General features: G+C 39.3%; 1 protein-coding gene across 6 annotated transcripts; it reads left to right on the top strand.

Moving 5' to 3' along the window:
- The first annotated feature begins 46 nt into the window (after positions 1-46).
- On the top strand, positions 47-22,607 carry HESX1 (HESX homeobox 1). 6 transcript variants are annotated; one of them, XM_040246423.1, is made up of 6 exons: positions 75-1,402; positions 3,929-4,063; positions 20,802-20,876; positions 21,387-21,586; positions 21,870-21,971; positions 22,066-22,607. In XM_040246423.1, the coding sequence occupies exons 2-6, from the start codon at positions 4,057-4,059 to the stop codon at positions 22,162-22,164; spliced, it is 483 nt and encodes a 160-aa protein (XP_040102357.1). In that variant the 5' UTR covers positions 75-1,402; positions 3,929-4,056; the 3' UTR covers positions 22,165-22,607. The 6 variants fall into 6 exon arrangements, 3 of the variants coding, with proteins under 3 accessions (XP_040102357.1, XP_040102356.1, XP_040102355.1); XR_005722090.1 differs by lacking the exon at positions 3,929-4,063 and having other exon boundaries at positions 47-1,402; positions 20,792-20,876; XR_005722091.1 differs by lacking the exon at positions 3,929-4,063.
- Positions 22,608-24,642: the final 2,035 nt, after the last annotated feature.

Raw genomic sequence — 24,642 nt, 5'->3', positions numbered from 1 at the left:
GCTGGCCTGCCTGCTCCGCCTCTCTGCCCGCTCATTGGCTCACGACGACGCCCGTCAGCGCAGCGGGGCTGGCCCGGAGGTTCCTTCGCTGCTCCCTGCTCCGCTAAGAAGGGACTTGGAGGAGGCGAAGGCGGCTGAGGCGGCCTTCTTTGCGCACCTCGACACCTACCCTTCGCGAGCGGTTGGCTATAAATCGTAGGGGACCGTCTTACCTCAGCAAAGCGTGCGTCTCCTGGAACCAGAGCTTCTAGTGAGGACCGTTCTGGGGAAATTGGGGCGGTTTTACTTCTCCCTCAACGTTTTTCGTCAGAGACCACGAAAGAGGCCTCTCTGCAGGCGCCTTTAGTTTCCAAAGATTATAACCTTCTCAACTGCCCGCAGTGTCCAGTCTCCCCTCTCCAGCAAAATGGTGCTGGCTAACTCAGATGTCTGCGAGATTAGCTGTGTTGTTAACTTGGCTTTCTGGTAAATTCGTGGATAGTAGACTCGAAAAGAATTTTTTCTGAGCACTTGGGTATCAATATATGCGTTAAAAAACCCGACTTTGCTGTCAATTCATCAGTTCTTAGCTGTCCTTGAGAGACTGACATGCCACAATTCAGACTTCCATATTTCTTATTAATCATAAGTGAAAATATCTTTTTAAAGTCAGGATACACTGATTTATTATGTTAGTAACTGATTTTAGCATTTCTGTTAAAGTTTTGGAAGAATATTTAAATAGCTTCTTCAGCATCTAACTTTTTTTTAATAAGAGAGATAAGGTGAGCTGTACTTCTAGAACTTGATCTGGATTAGAACTCCTGTCTCTTTTGTCCATCTTTGTGTCCAGATTCTTCATGGAAGAATCTTTATACAGAGAAAATGGCAGAATCACTAGTGTCTTCTAAATACCTAGCTATTAATCCCACTAGTCCATCCCATTTTCATTCAAGAAATACAAGAAATGCTGAATAAAGACTATTAGTTGCCCAGTTCACAGATAAATTGGAATGAATCCAGGTACGGTGGAACAAATCCAAATACAGTAACTGGAATGGAAGTTACTTTAAAATACTAGATTTTCCCAGAAATCTCTTAAAGGAAAAATCAAATTTTAAAAGTTTTCCCAAGTAGACTTGCAATGTAGTTTCACGGGATTATTCATAGCTTTCAATAACTTTGAGTAAGAGCTCTCCCCTTAAATTGTTTATCAGCGAGTCACTCTGTATATGAGATCTTTAGTTTCTGAAAGGTAGTTTGGAATCAGTTCCTACAGTGTTACTGGTTGCCAGCTGCTTGAAGGTACCCGGCATCAGCATGGTACAGATCTCAGCAGCACAACTCTGGCCTTGGGCATTTCTTGTCTACTCTATCAGCACAGTGGCATGCAACCTGACTCTGAATTAAGAAGACTTTCACAGTAAGTGACATTCTTGGTTGAACTGTGATTAGATTGTAAGTGAAGGAAAAGAAAGTTAGTGACAATTGATAAGAATCAGGAGTAAGTGACAAATGAAAAAAAGTGTAAGAAAGAAGAGTAATTATACGGTGTAACTGAAGTTTGGCCTCTTGGCCAAACTAAATAATTCCAATGAAAAATTATCTTAGGTATCTGAATTACCTCGGTGGGGTATTATCAAGTTAAATGGTTTCCTTTTTTGTATGTTCCATGCTTCTAAACTGTATTTTTGTAAAGGGTTCTCAAGAGGCTATTATATTATCACAGAGGAGCAAGGAATTCTTCCTGGGTTCAACTGATTAAAAAACAAACAAAAACAAGTTGACTATTCAGTTGTGTGGAGAGGCAGTTCAGTCAAATTATAAAACTAGAAAGACTCTTAAAAAGCTTTCTACTTGGATTCTGTAGCTTTAAGCTATTGTTCAGTCTGCTCATCCAGAAAAATAATTGTATTTCCTATTTTAAAACACGCCTAAAGTTGCAAGATTGCAGTTTCCTTTGATAGCTAGTGTAAGTTTAATTAGCCTAAGTTCTGTACAGTTGATCAAACTCGATTTCTTTTATAGAGGAAATGAGGCTTGTTCAGAGTATGCCTCAGGGGTTCCTAGAGACTCACGTGTGGGTAGTAAAAAAAAAAACTTTGGCCAGCTAGTTAATTTTATGGAAGGCGAGGCAGGATTAAATGACATCCGCCAAAGAATTCACTGAGACGTTTCACACATATAATTTACAATAAAAAGATGTACAGTTTGGTAAGTAGATTTGTTAATTATTAGTCTCTTAAAATTATATTTGATCTTCTTATAATTAGGTTTTTACATGATACTTCTTGAAGTTCTGGTCTGTGGTATTATAGGAAAGGATCCAATAACCAAAATGACACTGGTGTTTTATTTTTTAAAATGATCCCCCTAGGTTAGTTACCAAACTTACGCACACATAAAAGTCATCTGGGGGAGGTTGTTAGAATACAGATTATCCTATCTTCAGCCCAGCAGAAGAGTCTGATGCCATTGGTCCGAGGTAGGGCTGGGAATCTTGCAGGTGAGTCCAAAGTGGCTCATCCTCAAACCGCATGTTGAAAATCTCTCTCCAGAATGGAAGATAACCATTTCCCTTACCCAAATAACCGTGTATTTTAGACTATTAAAGAGTCAAGTAAACATTTAGGAAAGAGTCTTTAGTTCCAGCTGAGGGTGTTGAGAGGGACACCATTTCCAGAATCATCTAGAGAGCTTGGGAATCCTACTTTTTAAAAATATCCCCTGAAAGACTCCATCAATCTCAAATTCTGGTGTAATTGATACTCCTTTCAAGAGCATAATGTATACTGCAAATAATTCTAGATGTTACCTAATAAATCACTCCTTAATGAGACTCACTTTAACAGATAATTCAGGTTTTTTTCTTACGTCTAACTGAGTTGAACAAAATTCAAGAGTATATTAATTGGTAATTGGGGATCCTGAGTCACTTCCATCTACTCTAAAACATTTGAACCAGTGGTAGAGGTGGGAAAAGCTTTGGGCAGTGGGAGTAGAATAAAATGTCTGAGGAATGTGTTGCAAAAAGAGGTGGGTGAGCAACCAGGACTATCAGATTCTTCATTGTGCCAGTACAAGCCACCCTCTGGCCTTTGATCTTAATATTAATACTATTGTTGTTTTTGCTGTTTGCCACAGCATCCTTCGATTATATATATATGGCGAAAGCATAAATCCTTAGAAAGGCAAATTCCAGAGCTTCTACTTCTTGACTCTGAAAAGAATGAAACTTTATTTCTAGGATAATTGTATATGGCTGTTTCTTTTATGGTCTCCTTGATTCATTTTTGGAAGATGAGGACATTGTAAACTAAATTTTTTGACCAATCTGAGAACCTTGAAACCAAGCAGCATTATTTCTGTTTCTTTGGGGAGGTGAATAAAAACATGAGCATGAGCTCATGGACATGGACTGTGGAGCCAACCTAGCTGACTTGGAATCTTAGCTTCAGTCTTTACTAGTTTTATGACACTTTAGGCAAGTTACTTAATTTCTCTGTGTCTCCATTTTGTCATCTAAAAAGTGGGGCTTGATGTAGAGAACCTACATGGTAGAGTCCGGAAGATGTTTAATGAGCTTTCAGAATAGTGCTGGGCACAATAAGTTTTCAGTAAAAATAAGCTAAGTATTCTTTTCATTTTAAATGTTTTAATGCTTTTAAAGCAGCTTTCATTTTCTTCATTTCCCCCTCTTTATCATAACTAAAGAAACCATTCTTTTCTAAATCAGAAGACTCTCCTCATTGTTGTAGAGAATATGGATAGTATTTTAAATAATATTACCATTATCCTCGCTAGTGTTTTATCACTTTGATTTAGAGACTTGCAGCCAAAAAAAAAAGAATTTATCAATAAATATATATTGTGTTATTCTGGAGAAACGGTGTAGGTACAAAACCAGCAAAGGCTGTTACTCTCTTTTTTGGTCTTTGTTTTTTGGCAGTGGGGAGAGGGGAGATTCCCAAAGGTTAAAAGACAGACCTGCATGACATTACTACTCCCCAGAAGTTCTCGGGAGCAGTAGGCAAGTCATTGGAAAAGAGATTGCTGTTAGAGGAGCCAATAAGTCCCATGACTGGTAAAGTATTGAAATCATTTTATTTTTTGTTTTTTAACTTTTTATAGTACTACAGAGGGCAGTAAAAAGAGTTACTGAGAATTGAGTATACGAGTACTGTTCATAGATCAGTTGGTAAAGAATCTGTCTGCAGTGCAGAAGACCTGGGTTCGATTCCTGAGTTGGGAAGATCCCCTGGAGAAGGAAATGGCAACCCACTCCAGTACTCTTGCCTGGAGAATCCCATGGACAGAGGAGCCTGGCGGGCTATTGTCTGTGGGGTCACAAGAGTCAGACCCGACTTAGCGACTAAACCACCACCAACGTAGTTAAGTCTCACAGTAAATCAGCACATCCTTCCAAAAACACTAGATGGTGCCCTAAATTTAGTTTGGGGATTTTAAACTGCCTCAGGAAATCGATGTCTTCATTCAATAAATATTAGGTAATGAACAAAATGTTGAAAACCTTTGCCTTTGTGGAGCTACAGTTTAGTGGCAATGGTAGGAAGAAGGACAATGAAATATAAACGTAATATGCAGTATAAGAAATAAAGTATATTAGAAAGTGGGGAGTGCTATGGAAAACAGGGAAAATGAGGTGAAGAGCAGTTGCAATTTTAAATAAGCTTGTCAGAGTGGACTTCATTGAAAAGGTGGCATCTGAACAAAAATGTGAAGGAGTCACTGGAGTGAGGGATGAGTACATCTGAGGAAAAAGTGTTTCAGGAAGAGAAACAACCTGGGTAGAGGCACTATGCCCTAAGGCAGGAGTGGCCTTTCTGTTTGAAGGATTGCGTAGAGATCAGAGTGGCAGGAAAGCTTGAGCCAGGGTGGAGGAATCTGTTGGGGAGGAGGAAGAGGAGATAACATCATGTAAAGCCTAACAGCCTAAGTGAGGATTTTGACTTCTACCCTGATTTTGGATAAAAACACTTTTAATTGAGGTTGTGATTTGAAACAGATGGTGGAGAAACTAGATAAACTACTGATATGAGATATCATAGATTATGCACAAATTAACATTGTCTTAAGTAAACTCAGTACTTTATGAAATATACTGATTTAAAGGAAAAATTATATGAGTGATTTAGCTAAGTCATGATCAAAATAATATAGGGGCAAAAATAATGTCTTAATCACAGAAGACAGTGAGTTCATGTAAAAACAAGTGTATGGTTTTTCCTCTTCCCTTTCTGAATAATTCAGCCCTAAAGCCATTGTGTGCATGCCCAGTTGCCCAGTCACATCCAGCTCTTTGTGACCCCGTGGTCTGTAGCCCACCAGGCTCCTCTGTCCATGGGATTGTCCAGGCAAGAGGGGGGTTGCCATTTCCTCCTCCAGGGGATCTTCCCAACCTGGGGATTGATCCTGGGTCTCCTGTGTCTCCTGCATTGGCAGGCAGATTCTTTACCACTTTAGGGGCTTTAGAAAAGCCCTTAAAGCCATTAGGTGTAACCAAATAAAATAGGAATCTATGCAGGGTGGTGAGACACGGGGGCCCAGAATGAGGTGGTGGAGTCCAGCAAGCGGAGTAGGGCATCCTGACAAAGGAGCGCCCTGGTGTGCAGTGCCAGAGCCTGTTCAGGGCGTCAGAGCAAAAGATGGGCAAAAATGGCATTTTGGTGGAGAGATAACCCCCAGGCAATAGGATGCTGGAGCAGCTCTGGGGTGAGGATACCTGAGAGGGCTGTTTTGGTGTTCAAGCATGGTGAGGGCTTTTGTGCAGGTTGAGAGCTGGCTGCATCTCTGTGGGGAAGGGATGGTAGCAGTGGCAATTGGGTTACATAGGGGGATACATGCAATAGGTAAATATATCAAGGATAAAAAAAGCCAGGATTCTCACTGTCAGAGAAGGGAATTGCAAATACTGTATGGAAAGAGGGAAAGTTAGAATAAGCCCTCTAGTGCTAGATTGGAATTAGAGGTACCCATGGTCGCTAAGAGTCGGACACGACTGAGCGACTTCACTTTGACTTTTCACTTTCATGCATTGGAGGAGGAAATGGCAACCCACTCCAGTGTCCTTGCCTGGAGAGTCCCAGGGATGGGGAAGCCTGGTGGGCTGCTGTCTATGGGGTCGCACAGGGTCAGACACGACTGAAGCGACTTAGCAGCAGCAGCAGCAGCAGCAGCAGCATGGCTTCCCTGCTGGCTCAGACGGTGAAGAAAATGCCTGCAGTGAGAGAGATCTGGATTTGAACCCTGGGTTGGAAGATTCCCATGGAAACCCACTCCAGTACTCTTGTCTGGAGAATCCCCATGGACAGAGGAGCCTGGCAGGCTACAGTCCATGGGGTCGTAAAGAGTCGGACACAACTGAGTGACTAAGCACAGCACATGTGAACTCACAGGTTTTAATACACGTATAGGGGTAAACTGGATATAAAGTGTGTATATGTCACATACCTGCATTTATTTCCTACCTTTTTCATTGAGAAAGCCTCTTGAGAGAGATGCCCCAATAACAGTGGATGCACATCTGAGCCCATATCTTGGCTTCCAAACACCATTGTTCATTAAAAAGAAATAGGACTGCTCAGAGAAATGGCTGACTCTAGGTCTGGAGCAAGAAAAGAATAAGATATACTTGAGACACCTTGTGCTAGGAGGTAGAAAGTGCTCAAAAATGATGTGTCAAGGGACTTCTCTGACTGTCCAGTGGTTAAGACTTCCCCTTCCAATGCAGGGGATGTGGGTTCAGTCCCTGGTCAGGGAGATCCCACATGCCTCACAGCCAAAAAACCAAACCATAAAATGGAAGTTACGTTGTAGCAGATTCAACAAAGACTTTAGAAAGGGTCCACATCAAAAAATGATGTGTGGAAAGAAAGCAAGTCAGCTAGAAGGGGGCTTCCATTAGCCAAATCAGGGGAAATTTCAGCATCACAATAAGTAATGAGATTATAACTCCTTAAATAAAATAGAAAACCATGAGTTCATATTGATATAAATAAATGAATAAAAATATTTGTTGCAAAGTATTTGCATAGGCTTAAAAATAACTTCACCCCCCAAAAAAATTACATTATAAAAGGGGAAAGAGTAACTTTCTAGTGGGAAAACCTGACAGACACCATCTTAATCAAATGCTGAAAGTTAAAATCACCAATAATGAGACTAATCAAAATGATATGCTGCCTGATAGGAAATAATGAGAATACAGCATCAGTTCTGTGTCATCAGTTCTGAAAACACTGCTGAAATGACAGCTGCCTTTTAAAATTATAACCATTTAGAAATATATATTTGCTTTAAGTCAATTCCACTAATATCTGAGTTGCTAGATTGTGGAAATGTTATTTCCAGTTATCTTCTAGTGCTAAAATGAGCTCCTTTGTTTAGGTTATATGTGTGAACTGTATAACAATAAAGTTTACAAATCCAGATAAATTCTCCTACAGTATTTTTAGAACCTTTATTATTTAAATTGCATGCTGCCAATTTTCATTAATTTTTTACCTTCTCAGTCTGGGGAACTATATTTTCATTCTGAGGTAATTCAGTTTGCTAAATACTTTGTGATTTGTTTATATGATTAGAAACACAATTTTCAAGTGGTAAACTCTCTTTCACCTCTACTCCTTCTGTTAATGATGTGTGAGTGCATGCTAAGTCACTTCAGTTGTATCCAACTTTTTGCGATCCTATGGATTCTGGCCCAGAGAAGGCAATGGCAACCCACTCTAGTATTCTTGCCTGGAAAATCCCATGGATGGAGGAGCCTGGTAGGCCCCAGGCCATGGGGTCTCGAAGAGTCGGACATGACTGAGCAACTTCACTTTCACTTTTCACTTTCATGCATTGGAGAAGGAAATGGCAACCCACTCCAGTGTTCTTGCCTGGAGAATCCCAGGGACGGGGGAGCCTGGTGGGCAGCCATCTATGGGGTTGCACAGAGTCGGACATGACTGAATGACTTAGCAGCAGCAGGACTCTCGCCTGCCAGGCTCCTCTATCCATGGGATTCTCTAGGCAAGAATCCTGGAGTTGCCATTCCCTTCTCCATGGGATCTTCCTGACCCAGGGATTAAACCCCATTTCTTGGGTCTCCTACATTGGCAGGCAGCTGATATCATTATCCATTTGGTCACAGAAACTAGAAATGTGGCAATCTTAGTCACTTTCTCCCTCTTACTCCCCTCAACAAACAGACACACACACACACACACATACCCCTATAACTACACCTAATTGCCCTTCATTATGTTGCTTTTCTCTGACCTTTTCTTGAAACATCTCTACCTGAAGACATATCTGAAAAGCCTTCTAGTAACATTGATAATGGTAATAAATGATAGCAAATAATTTACATAACATTTACTATGTATCAGGGATTATTTCAAGGGCTTTGCAGGTATTAATCTCATTTGATCCTCAATTATCCCCATTTAATTATAGAGGAAACTGAGGCATAGAGAGGCTAAGTTACATACCCAAGGTCACATAGTTAAAAAGAGTCAGTGCTGGAATTTGGACCCAGGTAGTGTGAAGCCAGAGTTGGGCTCTTACCACCCATCAGTCCTGTTCAGTTTCACTCAAGCTGATTTGGGCCCCTGTTTGCTCCCATGCACAACTTCTTGTGCACACATCTTTAAAATTTTGTATTTATTTGTGCTACTTACATTTACAAAAGTAGAGAGAATAGTGAACCCATGATATTATATTTTTATTCATTAGGGACAGTGAATCCACATATACCCATCACTCCAATTCAGCACTTACCAACATTTTACAACACTTGCTTCAATTATCTTTCTTTTCTTTCTTGTTTTCCTGAAGTATTTTATTTATTTATTTAATAATTTTATTTAGTTAGTTATTTTTGGCTGTTCTGGGTCTTCATTGCTATGCGTGGGCGTTCTCTAGCTGGGGCGAGTGGGGGCTATTCTTCCTTGTGGTGGTCAGGTTTCTCACTGCAGTGACTTCTCTGGTTGCAGAGCACAGGCTCTAGGTGTGCAGGCTTCAGCAGTTGTGGCACATGGGCCTAGTTGCTCTATGGCATGCGGGACTGTCCCAGACCAAGGATCGAACCAGTGTCCCCTGCATTGCAAGGTAAACTCTTAACCACTGGACCGCCAGCAAAGCCCTTCTGAAGTATTTTAAACTAAAACCCAGACATTCTGAAATTTCACCTATAAATATTTAAGTAGAATCTTTTGGAGGGACTTTTAGTAAATGTAACCACAATCACATCATGACACCTAACAAAATTAATATTAATTACTACCTTAATCATGAGTTTCTTGAGGGCAGAAATCATTTCATCTCCTGGTTACCTAGTACATCCCTGTACATGCTGGAGTTTAATACATGTTTGTTGTGAGTTAAGTTTGTTTTTAAGTTGATAAGAAAACTATGGCATTTATCCTCCAGAAACAATGATATAACTCACAATCAGGTTCTCAAGTTAACTGACAACTCTAATTTAATCTACAATGATTAGATTAAGTGACACTAACATGTAGGCCTGAGCCCCTGGAAGCCTTAAATCCTGAACTATTTTATCTTTGATTATTGAGTCTAGGGAAATCCTGAGTCTAATTTAACCTAGCCCTGAATTTTCTTGTCCTCAATGTCAGTCTGGGGAGGACATAAAGACAGGGGCTAGTATTCTTGCCTGGAAAATCCCATGGACAGCGGAGCCTGATGGGCTGCAGTCTATGGGGTCCCGAAGAGCCAGACACGACTAAAGTGACTCAGCAGCAGCAGCAGCAGCATACTGGGTGGGAGTGTGCATTGGTAAAGATTTTGGGATGAAATATGGAAGAATTCACAAAAAGCATATTCTTTTTTCTTCATAATAAATTCTGGTTTACTTTTGGGTGACAAAAAATAATATATTCTTCAAAGAAACTTTTTCATGGAAATACTCCTGCATTTGTGCTAAGAAGGTATTCATTGTTTGTTGGAGTTTAAAAAATTGGAGACACTCAAGTGCCGTTATCAAGGGAGTAGTTCAATAAATTGTGATTCTTCCGCTTACTGTAGCATCAGGCAGCTGTTGAAGCATGGGATGGAGCTGTATGGGCTTATGTCATGTCAGTGTTGGGGAACCACATTGCAGAACAGTATGTGTGTCTGGCTCCCTGTGGATAAAAGCATGTGTGTGCAGCTACCTATTTATGTCAAGGCATTCTGAAAAGATAGGAAGGAGCTCTAAACTGTCATAGTGGCGGCCAGTGGGTTGGACAGTAAAAATGGGGTAGAATTGAAGGAAACTATCATTTTACTCTATGTACCATAGTAAATATTACATGAATTTTTTAAAATCAAAAGGCATCAGTGTTTTAGATAATCTTATATTAAAATTTTTAAAACCAAGAACTTGATATAACAAGAGGCACTGTACAGAAAACAATTTTGACTGGTTTGAAAATGTACAAATATGAAACTATAATCTTTTGAGATTGAGAAAAGCCTAAAATGTTTTCTAAATATAAATAGAGTGAACTTTTCTACAAATCTTTATTTAATATCTTATGTTTGATGAGCACTGTAATGGTTGCCAGGAGAGACAAAAGTATGTGTGAAATAATCCCAACTCCCTGGTGGCTCAGATGGTAAAGAGTCCACCTGCAATGGAGGAGACCCGAGTTCAATCCCTGGGTCAGGAGGATCCCCTGGAGAAGGGAAGGGCAACACACTCCAGTATTCTTGCCTGGAGGATCCCATGGACAGAGCAGCCTGGCGGGCTACAGTCCATGGGGTCGCGAAGAGTAGGACACGATTAAGCGACTAAAGCTTATTCTTCTCTTCAACCTTGTAACCATTGAGGATTATACGATGTATTTCAAGTAATAGCCAAGGCTAATGGCCTTAGGGATGACAGAGTATCATAGACATGAATTGTGCCTCAGGATTCTGAAATTGTAAGCTCAGATTTTAAATGAATCCCCCACAGGTAGCTAGTGGGAGCTACTGTATAGCACAGGGAGCTCATCTTGGTGTCTGTGATGACCTGGATGGATGGTATGGGTGGGATGGAGGTTCAGGAGGAGGGGATACATGCATACATATAGCTGATTCACTTCGCTGTACTACAAAAACTAACATAACATTGTAAAACACCTATCAGTTCAGTTCAGTTGCTCAGTCGTGTCCAGCTCTTTGTGACCCCATAAACCACAGCACACCAGGCCTCCCTGTCCATCACTAACTGCCGGAGTCTACTCAAACTCATCTCCATTGAGATGGTGATGCCATCCAACCATCTCGTCCTCTGTCGTCCCCTTCTCCTCCTGCCCTCAATCCCTCCCAGCATCAGAGTCTTTTTCAGATGAGTCAGTTCTTCGCTTCAGGTGGCCAAAGTATTGGAGTTTCCGCTTCAATATCAGTCCTTCCAATGAACAGCCAGGACTGATCTCCTTTAGGATGGACTGGTGGGACCTCCTTGCAGTCCAAGGGACTCTGAAGAGTCTTCTCTAACACCACAGTTCAAAAGCATCAATTCTTTGGCGCTCAGCTTTTTTTATAGTCCAACTCTTAAACCCCAATTTAAAATAAGGAATCCCCCATCTCACTTTTATTGAATTATAATTACAGAATGTCATAATGTCTAATCTGTGGATTACCCTGGAGTGATATATAAGTAGTTCATAGAAAACTGGGAATACTCTTACACATTAAGAAGCAATGGCAACAATAGCAAACACACAACATTTATGTGTATTTACTAATGTCTCCTCCTCCTAGTCTCATCTATCCATCCCTCCATTTATTTATTCATTTAAGAAATATTAATTGAATGTCTACTTTGGGATTTTTTAGGAGATACTGAAGGTGTTAACAGTAAAATCTAAAGTCTTTTATATATTTTAGAAAACATTTAAAAATTCTGAGGGTCTCAAATAGAACAGTGTTATTTTTATGCATAAGTAAGAGGCTAACGTCATGGAGCTTTGCTTATTGCATTTCTTTCTTATCCTCACAGCCTGGTTTTCTTTCTTATTATACTCACAGGCTGGTTTTCTTTCTTATTGTGATATGAATCGTTTTTTGAAAACTGCAAAAACATCTAAGACAGTGTACATGTTTCCTGATGGTTAATGATTTGAGATTTAGTTGAAATACATAATTAGAAAATGTTAGCAAAGCCTGAGTTGATTTACAAGTTACTAGAGCAAAATAAAACATAAACATCTCATTTTTACTTCATCTTGTACATACAGATGTTTAAAATATAGACTTCCAATTTTATAATTCCTATAATCTCTTCTCTTCAATGTCAGTGTGTCAGGCTTTTATTTTTTATTTCAAAATAAATGTAGAAAGATATTGAGGATTGATTATATGGAAGGTTTTACAACCCTTTTCTTAATTGATTCGTATATTTTGATGTTTATATTTTGAAATCATTGGGAAAGATGTTATCAGTTCAGTTCAGTTCAGTTCAGTCGCTCAGTTGTGTCCGACTCTTTGCGACCCCATGAATTGCAGCACGCCAGGCCTCCCTGTCCATTACCAACTCCCGGAGTTCACTTGGATTCATGTCCATTGAGTCAGTGATACCATCCAGCCATCTCATCCTCTGTCATCCCCTTCTCCTCCTGTCCCCAATCCCTCCCAGCATCAAAGTCTTTTCCAATGAGTCAACTCTTCCCATGAGGTGGCCAAAGTACTGGAGTTTCAGCTTTAGCATCATTCCTTCCAAAGAAACCCCAGGGCTGATCTCCTTCAGAATGGACTGGTTGGATCTCCTTGCAGTCCAAGGGACTCTCAAGAGTCTTCTCCAACACCACAGTTCAAAAGCATCAATTCTTCAGTGCTCAGTGTTCTTCACAGTCCAGCTCTCACATCCATACATGACTACTGGAAAAACCATAGCCTTGACTAGACAGACCTTTGTTGGCAAAGTAATGTCTCTGCTTTTGAATATGCTCTCTAGGTTGGTCATAACTTTTCTTCCAAGGAGTAGGCGTCTTTTCATTTCATGGCTGCAGTCACCATCTGCAGTGATTTTGGAGCCCCCCAAAATAAAGTCTGACACTGTTTCCACTGTTTCCCCATCTATTTGCCATGAAGTGATGGGACCAGATGCCATGATCTTCATTTTCTGAATGTTGAGCTTTAAGCCAACTTTTTCACTCTCCTCTTTCACTTTCATCAAGAGGCTTTTTAGTTCCTCTTCACTTTCTGCTATAAGGGTGGTATCATCTGCCTATCTGAGGTTATTGATATTTCTCCCAGCAATCTTGATTCCAGCTTGTGCTTCTTCCAGCCCAGCGTTTCTCATGATGTACTCTGCATAGAAGTTAAATAAGCAGGGTGACAATATACAGCCTTGACATACTCCTTTTTCTATTTGGAACCAGTCTGTTGTTCCATGTCCAGTTCTAACTGTTGCTTCCTGACCTGCATACAGATTTCTCAAGAGGCAGGTCAGGTGGTCTGGTATTCCCATCTCTTTCAGAATTCCCCACAGTTTATTGTGATCCACACAGTCAAAGGCCTTGGCATAGTCAACAAAGCAGAAATAGATGTTTTTCTGGAACTCTCTTGCTTTTTCCATGATCCAGCAGATGTTGGCAATTTGATCTCTGGTTCCTCTGCCTTTTCGAAAACCAGCTTCAACATCAGGAAGTTCTTGGTTCACGTATTGCTGAAGCCTGGCTTGGAGAATTTTGAGCATTACTTTACTGGCGTGTGAGATGAGTGCAATTGTGCAGTAGTTTGAACATTCTTTGGCATTGCCTTTCTTTGGGATTGGAATGAAAACTGACCTTTTCCAGTCCTATGGCAACTGCTGAGTTTTCCAAATTTGGTGGCATACTGAGTGCAGCACTTTGACAGCATCATCTTTCAGGATTTGAAATAGCTCAACTGGAATGCCATCACCTCCACTAGCTTTGTTCGTAGTGATGCTTTCTAAGGCCCACTTGACTTCACATTCCAGGATGTCTGGCTCTAGATGAGTGATCACACCATCGTGATTATCCGGGTCATGAAGATCTTTTTTGTACAGTTCTTTGTATTCTTGCCACCTCTTCTTAATCTCTTCTGCTTCTGTTAGGTCCATACCATTTCCGTCCTTTATCGAGCCCATCTTTGCATGAAATGCTCCTTTGGTATCTCTAATTTTCTTGAAGAGATCTCTTATAGTGGCCATTAATTAGCCATCATGTATTATCCTTTTTATATGTGTCAACCTTCAGTTAGCTAATATTTTAAAGTTTTTGTATCAGTGTTCATAAGAGATATTTGTCTATAATTAAAAAAAAATTTTTTTTTTGTTATCAGGGTTATTCAGACTTCATAAAACAGATTTAGAAGGGTCCTTCCTCTTCCATTTTCTGAGAGATTGGTATTTGTGTAAGATTGGTATTTGTATAAGATTTTCTTTAAATGTTTGATAAACTTCACCAGTGAAGTTATCTTGGCCAGAAGTTTTCTCTGTGGGAAAGAATTTGATAACCAATTCTGTTTCTTTAATAGATATGTAGCTAGTCATATTTTCCATTTCATGTTGTTTCAGTTTTTGTAATATGTATTTTTTTGAGATTCTTGCCTATTTCATGTAAGCTACTGGATTTACTGGTATAAAGTTGTTCATTATATCCTTTTTTTTTTAATGTCTGTAGTCTCTATAGCAGTATCACCTCTTTATTCCTAATATTGGTAATTTATGTTCTATCTTTTGTTCTTGTCTCCCTACAGGTTCCCCCTTCTCAGGTTTTTATGATGGAGCTTTTTAGATAAATTATCTAGTGCTGTGTAAATCACCCAAAACTTGGTGGTTTAAAACAGTAGTGTTCATTTAATACCTCTCACTGTTTCTCTATGTCAAGAATTCAGGAGTGACTTGGATACCCAGTCCTGTCTTATAGTTTCCATTAAGATTGTTGTCAGATGTCATCTGGGGCTTTAGTCATCTGAAGGGTTGAATGGAGCTGGAAGATTCACTTGCCAAGTGGCATATTCACACAGCTAGCAAGTTGATGTGACTGTTGACAGGAGACTTCAGTTCCTCTCCATGTTGGCCTCTATACCTATCATGGTGGCTGCCCGCATGTGCTTACTTCTCTTTGATTGTGAGATTATGTTTGCTTAATTTTAATCTGTGGGAATTTTGTGACCTAAATTAGCGAGACTTTCTCCCAGAGAGCGTTTGGTCTGCTTTTGCCGGGAACCAATATTAAAGTGACCTCAAGTGAGAATCTTCTGTTCAACTCCCCTACCTACTACTAGCCTGAGGGTTAGAATCCTGGTTTCAGTGATGCTAAGGATTTTTGCTCTTGTGGGTGACCTCTTATTTATCATTTGTCTGCTGATCACTGCTCCCAGTTCTGAGTTCAGTTCTTGGTTGTTGGGTTTTTACTGTTTCGTGTGGTGAGGAAACAAAATTTCCCTTACTTTTTCAGATCTCAGCATTGCACTTGAAGATATATTTTATACAAGATCTAATTGTTTTGTAGTGGAAGAGTCTTTCAAGTAATATGGCCCAGCGTATTGCTATAACAGAAATATCTCATTCATTCTCCAGTTTAGTTCAAATTTGGCTTTTTTCCTCTACCCTTCCAGCTTGCCAAAGTTGACAGTAACTCCCTTGTTAACAAATCTGTGGATACATTTCTGTCTTCTTTTAACCCAGCCTCTTAGCAGCATTGACACAGCTGATCATTCATTTATTATTTCATCTAGTTTTAGCTGAGCACTGTTGTGGATGCTAGAACAAACAAAAATTCTAAAGATAAGAAACAGGCGATAAACAGAAAACAAGATAAACATATAATAAGACAAAAGGGCAGGAGAAAGGGCATCAAGACTCCTGAAATTTTTTAAGGGACTGAAAGAGTAAGCCTTATTGGAAAAAATTGTATTTAAGGAAATACTTGAAGGAGCTAACAGAGTAAGTAAACTGTGAGAATATGTGAGGGAAGAACATTCTAGGGAGTGAAAACAGCCAGTGTACAGGTCTGAGGCAGAACTGCACCTGTGTTTTCAGGAATAGGAGAGGTCCCGTGTAGCCAGAACAAAGTCCACATGGGAGACGTGATGAAAGATAAGATCAGATCGGGAAGGGGCGCTGGCAGATCATGGGACACCCTGTGTAACACTATGAAGACTGACTTTTACTGAGATGGGAAGCCATTTTTTGAGCAGAGTTGTGACATGAACGGATATGTTTTTAAATAATCCCTCTTGCTGGCTACTGTGTTGATAGAAAACCATATGGGATCAAGAATGGACGCAGTGAGACCACTTAGATATCGTTGTAACCATCTTTCTCCTTGATCCTTTTTCCTCTCTTGGGTTGATTATCATTTCTCCAGATTTTTCCCTTGGCTTACTACCTGTTTCCTTCTCTAGTTCTTTCTCCAGCACATCTTCTCCAATTTCTAAATATTGAAATACCTCAGACTTGGTCTTAAGATCCTTCTTGTGTCTAGGGCCATTCACTGGATGATCTCATACAAACCTCTGGCTTTTAATGGTTTTAATACATATGATTTGTGCTAGTGATGCACAAACTTAGAGATTCAACCCTGAGCTCAAACTCAGAAATCCAGTAACCCACTTGCAATCCAAACTGAAACTCTTCATTTCCCCCCAAACCTTTCCTCCCCTAGTCCAGACTTCCACACCCCAATAAATGACACTATTTTTGCTCAAGCCAAATAAACAGTCATCCTTAATGCCTCTCTTTCCTTCATTTCTACCCCACCAGCAAGATGTGTTTTTCTGTTCCCACATGAAGGCGCTGTTTCCTCCACAATGCTGTATGCCAGATAACCTCAGAAATCTCAGTAGCTTAATAAACAACGAATATTTATTTTTCTCACCCATGAAACTGCAGGTCAGTTGGTGTTTGGCTGAGTTTGCCTGGGCTCAAGCTGCAGGATGGGTGGGGTCTCCTTCACATGTGTTCATTCTAGGGCTTACGCTGAGAGGCAGCAACTGCCCCATGGATGACCACACAGTGATGTCAGAAGCTCAGGGGGGCAAACCAGTCATATTTCAGGCTTCTAGTCACAACACTTGCCGTTGACTGAAGCAAGTCACATGGACAAGCCCAAAGCTGAGAGGTGGGAAGTACACTGTATCCACGATGAGGCCACAGCAAGGAGATAGCTATATAATATATTGTGGGGATGAAAGAATTGGAACTAATTATCCAATTACTTCATCTCCCACAACCTCTTAAAGAATTGTACCACTTCCCAGATCCACTGTTAGTCATCATCTCTTGCCCCTGGACAGTTATCTCTTCTTATCATCATACCTAGAACAATGCCTTGCATTAGTATATGCTCAATAGGAACGTAGTGAATAAACAACTCTCAGGTGATCTTCGATTTCACTGGTTACACTCATCAGTCTTCAGTCTCTTTCTATGTAGCAGCCAGGATGGGATTTTAAAACTCTAAATCCTATCTGTGCTATAAAGAGAAATATATCTGTTCTCTGTCCCTGGTTCCAGGCACACAGCTACTAAATTTCTTGGAATTTCCTGAGTAATAAGAGTGATAGGAGCATCTTTTATTCTAATGACATGACTCTTGGTGGGCTTCTCAATAGCTTCAAGGTGTGGGCTGGTCACAGGAAAGACCAAACCTAGGTTAGAGGTTTATAACTTTCAGCCCCACCTGCCAATCTCGAGAGGGGAAAGGGACTAGAGATTGAGGTCAGTCACCAATAGCTGATGATTAATCAATCTTGTGTATTTAATGAAACTCCATAAAAAAAGCCACTAAAAAAAGATCAGGATTCTGATCTTGGCAAACACATTGAAGTGCTGGGAGGGTGGTGTGCCCAGAGAGGGCATGGAACCTCTGTGCCCCTTCCCCCACACCTTGCCCTACACATCTCTTCCATCTGCTCCTGAATTGTATCTTTTCTAGTAAACATAAACAGCAGGGCTTCTTGAGTTGTGTGAGTTCTAGCAAATAATTGAACCTGTGAAGGGGAACTCTGAATTTACAGTCAGTTAGTCAGAAGTACAAGTGGCAACCTGGGACTTGCAAGTGGTATCTATAGTCTTGGTGGACTGAGCCCTTAACCTGTGGGGTAGTTAGGTCAGAACTGAATTGCAGGATACCCTGTTGCTGTCTACAGAGAACTGGAAAATCGCTTGGTGTGGAAAAGCCCATATGCATTGGGTGTCAGAAGTGCTGTGAGTAAAAACAACTCAGACTGTCATATTAGTCCCAGCTTAAAACCCTGCCCCGGGTTCCCTTTGCACTTGAACTCCTTACCACGGTCTTTATAGGTCTTCATAAATGCATCCATTATCCAGCCAGGCCTGGCTCTCCAAACACTAGCATCTGGTACCACTCACCGCTCTCTGGCTAACTGCCCTTTTCCTCCTCAAATATTCCAATACCTTTCAGCTGCAAGACCTTTGTACTTGGTGTTCCTTCTGACTGGAATGCTCTTTCTCAAGATCTTGGCGTGCTAGCATTCTCTTATCCTCAGCTAAAATGTCACCTCCTTAACGAGACCTCCCTGACCATCAATACTTAAAGACCCTCTTCTCACTCCACCTCCACCCCCATTATGTTTCATCACCAGCACCTTGTTTATTCCTTTCAGTGAGTTTATCGCTCTCTGAAATCACCTTGCTTTTGTTCATTCCTAATCCTAGAATGGTGTCTGACACATGTTAAGTGCTCTGTAAAAGTCTGTTGAGTGGATATATGAGAAAACATTGCCTCCAGTTTTTTAAAGAAACTCTTTGCTATCTTTTATTTTCATATACTCATCCAGATGTAAAATGGTATTAAGTCCACATAAAATCAACTCAGGATAAATAAAATATTGCAGTGTCTGTGTTGATAAAGAAGAAATTGGGGACTGGAGTTGCTTCAGCCTGTGCCGTGGCATCCTGCAGTGTGTGCCGCTAGGGCCCTAGTCGGTGGGGTCGAAGGTCTCAGTAAGGCCGCCTTCTACCCTTACTGAGGAGCCAGCTTTCCTGGCTCATCTTTCTTCTTTTTCCATCCTCATCACTGGTTAATATACAAGATAATTTATTTATTAATAATTACAGTCATTGTTTGTTGGCTGTCTCACTGCCCCCCATCTCTGCCACCACCGTGAGCTTCGTGGAGACATGAAGGCAAGGATCCTATTCGGTTTTTTAGGTACGCAGTAGATGTTCTTCCATTTGTGGGATGAATCAATGAATGAATGTTTCAAAGGAAAGGAAAGAATCTGGAAGGTCCTGAATCAATCTCTTTCTCCAGGTCGCTCCAGAGTAGGGGAGCCCCCACCATTGACTGTTTACCTTCCAAGACACTGTAGGCAAAACCTCCATGAGGATATATGTTTACTAGTTTATTCACTGTCAGAATGGCTTTATTTGTATATTTATAACTCCATCTTGCGTGCATGTTTTGTTTTCTATGTGAATCCTTTGTTCACACTGGAGCTCACATAAGGAGAAATTTAGCTTGGTATTTATGACATCGTGATAGGAAGTGACATCACGACAGGGCAAAATCTGATAAAGTTCAGCTCTGTCCTGTAGAGGCTATTTTCTCCTTGAGCACACACTATTTTTCTTCTTCCCGCAAGGAAAGCCCAGTAGTTGTCTGAATGCTGGATAAAACTGAGCACTTAAATTTATCATCAAGAAGGTATTAAAAGAAGAGGAGCAACAGAGTACAAGGAACTAAAAGTGTTACAACTTTGGTGAGAAGTGGTCACTTCAGAATCTTCTCATTTAGCAGCTGTATTTCTCTTTTAATTTCACATTTTCTTAGGATGATGAAAATATTTTGTTCTTGGTTATTTTTCACAAGTCTTCTTGTCCTCATGAGAACCATCTAGTCTCTCAAAATATCAACAAAAATTTTTCTTTAAAAGATAAATTATGTATTTTTCTTTGAAACAACTGATGGGAGAGAAATTCTTCCTTTAGTTTGAATAGGCATACTTTTAAGTTGCTTGGAGGTAGTTATATACGAATATTCATATTATATCTGTCTCATTTAAAAGAAAAGATGAAATAAGAGAATTACCTCATTATTTATTTAAAATACTTGGTGCAACTGTTCCTTGTGAGTTAATCCAGGCACTTGGAAGAAAATTACACTCAGTGTTAATAACATTGCCAACCTTTTCCAGTATGCTGCACTCCAAATACTATTGTGTTTTCATTGACAACAGTCACTATTACATATGCATGTGAAAAACGGGCATTTTCATCAGAATTACTGTAATAGCATTAAGAGATTATTATTTTTCCAATGTCTTTGGAAGAAAATTCACTTAGATTATTTATTACTTGACTGCTCTTCTGTCTTGCCTGTATGTTTAGGTAACTGGAGTCCATGAAAGTATAAACTTCAGAATAAAAAGCATGATTTTATACATTGATGATTTCAAATAAAAGAGGAGTGCTAGTCTGTGTGCATCATTTCTTTTGAGAAAGTTAAGTCTGTGTTCTGTTTAGGAGAGATAACACTTTTTGTCCCTGTAGGTGGCCCCTGTGGTGTAGCCATTAGTTGCTAATTACTTGCAAACAAATAAACAATTAACTCCTGGAGCTGCTGGCTGGGCCAGTGTGCATTGACATGCTAAAACTTTCTGAAACGGGATTTTAATTAGTGACGTTCTAAATCCAGCCCCCTTGTCAGCGGAGCAGTGAGGTGAACTGCAGGAAGGTCCAGCCCCGGACACGTGGGGCAGAGCCAGCCAGGGAGGCTTGGAGCTGTTGCTCTGTGCAGCCCAGGCAAGGATGTCTCCTAGCCTTCAGGAAGGTGCTCGGCTTGGGGAAGGCAAACCCTCACCCTGCCCCTTTTCAATTGAGAGTATCTTAGGACTGGACCAGAAGAAAGACTGTGTTCCATCCACGAAACCCCACAGGCCCTGGGCAGACACCTGCGGCTCTTCAGGTACGGCACAACTTAATTTTTAAATTTCTTTGTTAATTTGTTTACAGTGTTTAATTTGGCTTTTTTCTCTTTTTTTCATATTACATAGACTTAGAGAAAAACTTTACTTTCATCCAAGTACATAATTGAAATATCTAGCACTTTTAATGCCTCCATCTGAGTGTTATGGGAAATAAAAAGAACATTGGCCTTAGATCCAAGTAGGTATGAAGTGCACCCATGAGAAATGCCAGGAGCCTTCATTTACTTCAGAAGAGCTCTAGGTTTATTTGCCATATCATATATTCTAAATCTTCTCACTGGAAGAATAAATGACATTCAGAGGTCAGAATGTGTTCTTTATCAGCAAGACAGAGCTCTCATTTTTGTTTGCTTTTTGGATTTTGGTCTCCTGTGAAACCCAGAAGAATTCTACTAGGAAAGTTAGAGACAAGTTTCTGAAATTCTTATACAACTTTGTAAAATATAGAAATGGACACCTAAAATGGGATTTCTTTTTTCTCTTTTTAGGGAAAGAAGTTAACCTATGTCTAAATGTCCCAACTCTTCCCAGTGGGATCTTGTTACCTCAAACTGTGGATCACTCAGTGCCGGAAGAAAGTGTTTGGAAATACGAAGATTACTTTGCACCCTCAGAGAGACTTTCTTTGAAAAGAGAGTTGAGTTGGTATAGAGGCCGAAGACCCAGAACTGCTTTTACTCAAAACCAGGTAGGAAGTTTTTTCAGCCAATAATCTTAATACAAAGACTTTAACTGATGCCCTGTTGGGCAAAAAGCCCATCCACTTTGGGATCTCAGTTTAGAAGCCTTATTAATGAAACAATAGACCGCATCTCTCTCTCCCTCGTTTAACAGTTTCTGGATAGTCATTAAAAAAAAAAAGCTTACAGATTAATCACCCAAGATTTGAATGCAATTATTTTGCTATACACATTAAAGTCTATTTTATGATGACAGATCAACATTTTAAATAACTATTTCCTTATTCTTAGATTGAAGTGTTAGAAAATGTCTTTAGAGTAAACTGCTATCCTGGCATTGATATCAGAGAAGACTTAGCTCGAAAATTGAACCTAGAGGAGGACAGAATCCAGGTAAATTTTCAGACTTAGTTATTACTTGTAGCAATGAAAATGTTAATAATAAAATAACATTTCTGAGGTCTGTTTTATCTTCCCTTAATTTTAGATCTGGTTCCAAAATCGGCGTGCAAAGCTGAAAAGGTCCCATAGAGAATCACAGTTTCTAATGGCAAAAAAAAATTTCAACACAGATCTCCTGGAATAAATAGAAAACTAAACATGTGAAATTATCTTCCAGTTGCAGAACATGAAGAATTAATGGAAATATCAAGTATTGAAAATGTTATGTTTTCTGTGTTTAATCTGAGTATTGTCATTTTTATTGGAAAATATATTGTAAATAACTATTATAACATGGCACCTGTTATACTTGGGCACTGTTAGTTACAATAAAAGCCTTTCCTATATATTTTAATAAACATTTGCAGAAAAAGCCAGTTATTTTTGGTGAGCAAATTTAATCAAATTAGTTTATTAAAATCAGTAAACTCATAGCTAATTGACTCTACAACTGGATTCCATTTACAAAATAATTCAAGTCAAATAGTCTGAAGAATGGCACAAAGATGTTATTTGTTTCAATAAATTCCCTTCAACTGCATTTTGAAATGTGATTATACTTAATATAGCATATGATTTATTCATGAATCTTTTGTTTCTCTTTATTTCTGGCATAAAGCAGTGAGATTTTCTCACCATATATCAATACAAATTCTTATAACACTCTAGTTTCAAGTTTTTTATTCAGCAATGTTGTTATGCCAAAGTAAAGATGTAAAATCATCAATCGTCCTATTCATTCCATTAGTATTGGATTGTGCAAAAGAATTGAGCTACAAATAAAAGCAAATTTTAGTTATTTTTCTCGTCCACTCAATATCATGCTTTACTTTCATTCATCAAAATGAGAATGATCATCTGGCTTATATCCATTTCCAGTTAATCATCTGTATGTTTTGTTACAAATACGTTGACTGAGGAGGTAGGATAACCGGCCTGTCTTTTGTATATGTTCTGACATTGTCACTGGAAATAACCAGGGCACTTTCTGGGACAAAAACTGTATTTTCTTTGCATTTGCCATGGTTCCTGTCAGTTCCCTACTGTGAATCTGGGGATTTGCTTTCCATTTAATTAATGGAAGGCCAGAGTGGATGTTCTGTTTAATATAAGCTGGAGGACGCCGATGTTGTTTCCTGGCAGCTGTATTCCAGCTTCACCCATTTGGATTGAATTCTCCCTTGCTTCCCTTTTCTTTTCTACCTTTTACCTTTTCTTTCCTCTGCTCTTCTTTTCTCTCCTGGTAAGGACCAGAGTAGAAGGTTCTTGTTGAATTACTGTATCTATCATGGTTTTATATATTTTTTTCTTTCATTTTTAAATTGCATGAGCAAGATTAGAGGAGTTTGCATTTTCTGATGAGGAAAAGTAGCATGACTCAGATTTTAGAACTTTTAAAAAAACGTTTACTGAGAACAATTTGGAGGAAAGACCGCTCTGTGTCCCAGTAAGCTCTGTGTCAGCAGTAAGCTGTGCTTATCCTATTTCACTATTGCTGGATGGAGAGCAGGGAGGAAGAGAAGGGCAGCAGGGAAGTAAATGGAAGAACAGAGGCATTAAGTGTTTTCCGAGGAAGTCTCTGCTGTCAGACTGTGGAGCCGCTTTTTTTTAACATAAAGAACTGCTTTCGGTAATATACAATTTGGAGCCCTATTTATGAAATATGTTAGTCACAGTTTATCCACCGGGTACTTCTTTGCTCTTCATAGGTTCCTGTGAAATTATATTAAAGTGGAGGACTAGAAGTCATCAGGAGTGGGTTGGAGGGGAAAGGGTCATGTGATGGGTAAGCTTTTTCAAATAGCCATTTAATTTAATCCCTAAGGTCATATTTACATATTGTAAACAATTCAAGCAGTATAAGAGTTAAACCTCTCTCAAATTTCCTCCTTCACAGATAACCATCATTAAACATTTCTATACACCTTTTTGTGTATAAAAGCATGTGTATATGTATACATATATATACACTCATATATGTATTTGTTGTTTTTGCTGTTATTTTTTAAATGTCATTACAGTTGACAGTCTGTGCATCTTCCCAACATCTTTCAGTTTCAGACATACAGTTCTGTTTTGTTCCTAATGTTTGCTTGGCTTAGCAAGTCCTATGTATAACTATTTCACAATGTTAATATTTTAAGTATTTTTGAACTAGAGCTTTTCATACATTGAGAGTTTTCAAAGAGTAATCATAGTTTACGTAGAATTTATCTAAGATTAAACCTAACCCCCAAGTCTGAGAAGTATGAGGATTCTTTATAAACTTACAGACTTTAGAAAAAGATGAAACAGCATCACAAATCTTGATAAACAACTAATAATGTATTTAAATTATTTTTTACTTATATGAACTTATACCTGTAAAAAGTCTGGTGAGGAAAGAACAATATTTTTCAGTGACAGTTTAATATAACAGATTTATGTGCTTTTAAAATTCAGTTTTGTATATAATTGAAAAAAATATGTTAAATGGAAGTTACATATTTATAACTGAAATCGTTTATAATAAAAGTATGCACTTTTAACTGAAACAAGTAGCATTCAGAAATCAGAAAAAAAATACAGAAATTGTCATATTGAAGAAATAACTCTGAATGTAATATCTGCATACTTTTATATT

The sequence above is a fragment of the Oryx dammah genome, unplaced genomic scaffold (genome assembly GCF_014754425.2).
Source record: "Oryx dammah isolate SB20612 unplaced genomic scaffold, SCBI_Odam_1.1 HiC_scaffold_9, whole genome shotgun sequence".
NCBI classification, from domain to species: Eukaryota; Metazoa; Chordata; class Mammalia; order Artiodactyla; family Bovidae; genus Oryx; species Oryx dammah.
This window is presented reverse-complemented; position numbering and strand designations above follow the sequence as displayed.

What these genes read in the sequence shown, in the direction of transcription:
- HESX1 (XM_040246421.1), top strand. Translation starts at nt 21,188, where the DNA reads ATGACATTCAGAGGTCAGAATGTGTTCTTTATCAGCAAGACAGAGCTC. An exon ending in CTGCTTTTACTCAAAACCAG is followed by an intron (nt 21,587 to 21,869) that starts GTAGGAAGTTTT and finishes CCTTATTCTTAG; the next exon opens with ATTGAAGTGTTAGAAAATGT. An exon ending in TAGAGGAGGACAGAATCCAG is followed by an intron (nt 21,972 to 22,065) that starts GTAAATTTTCAG and finishes CCTTAATTTTAG; the next exon opens with ATCTGGTTCCAAAATCGGCG.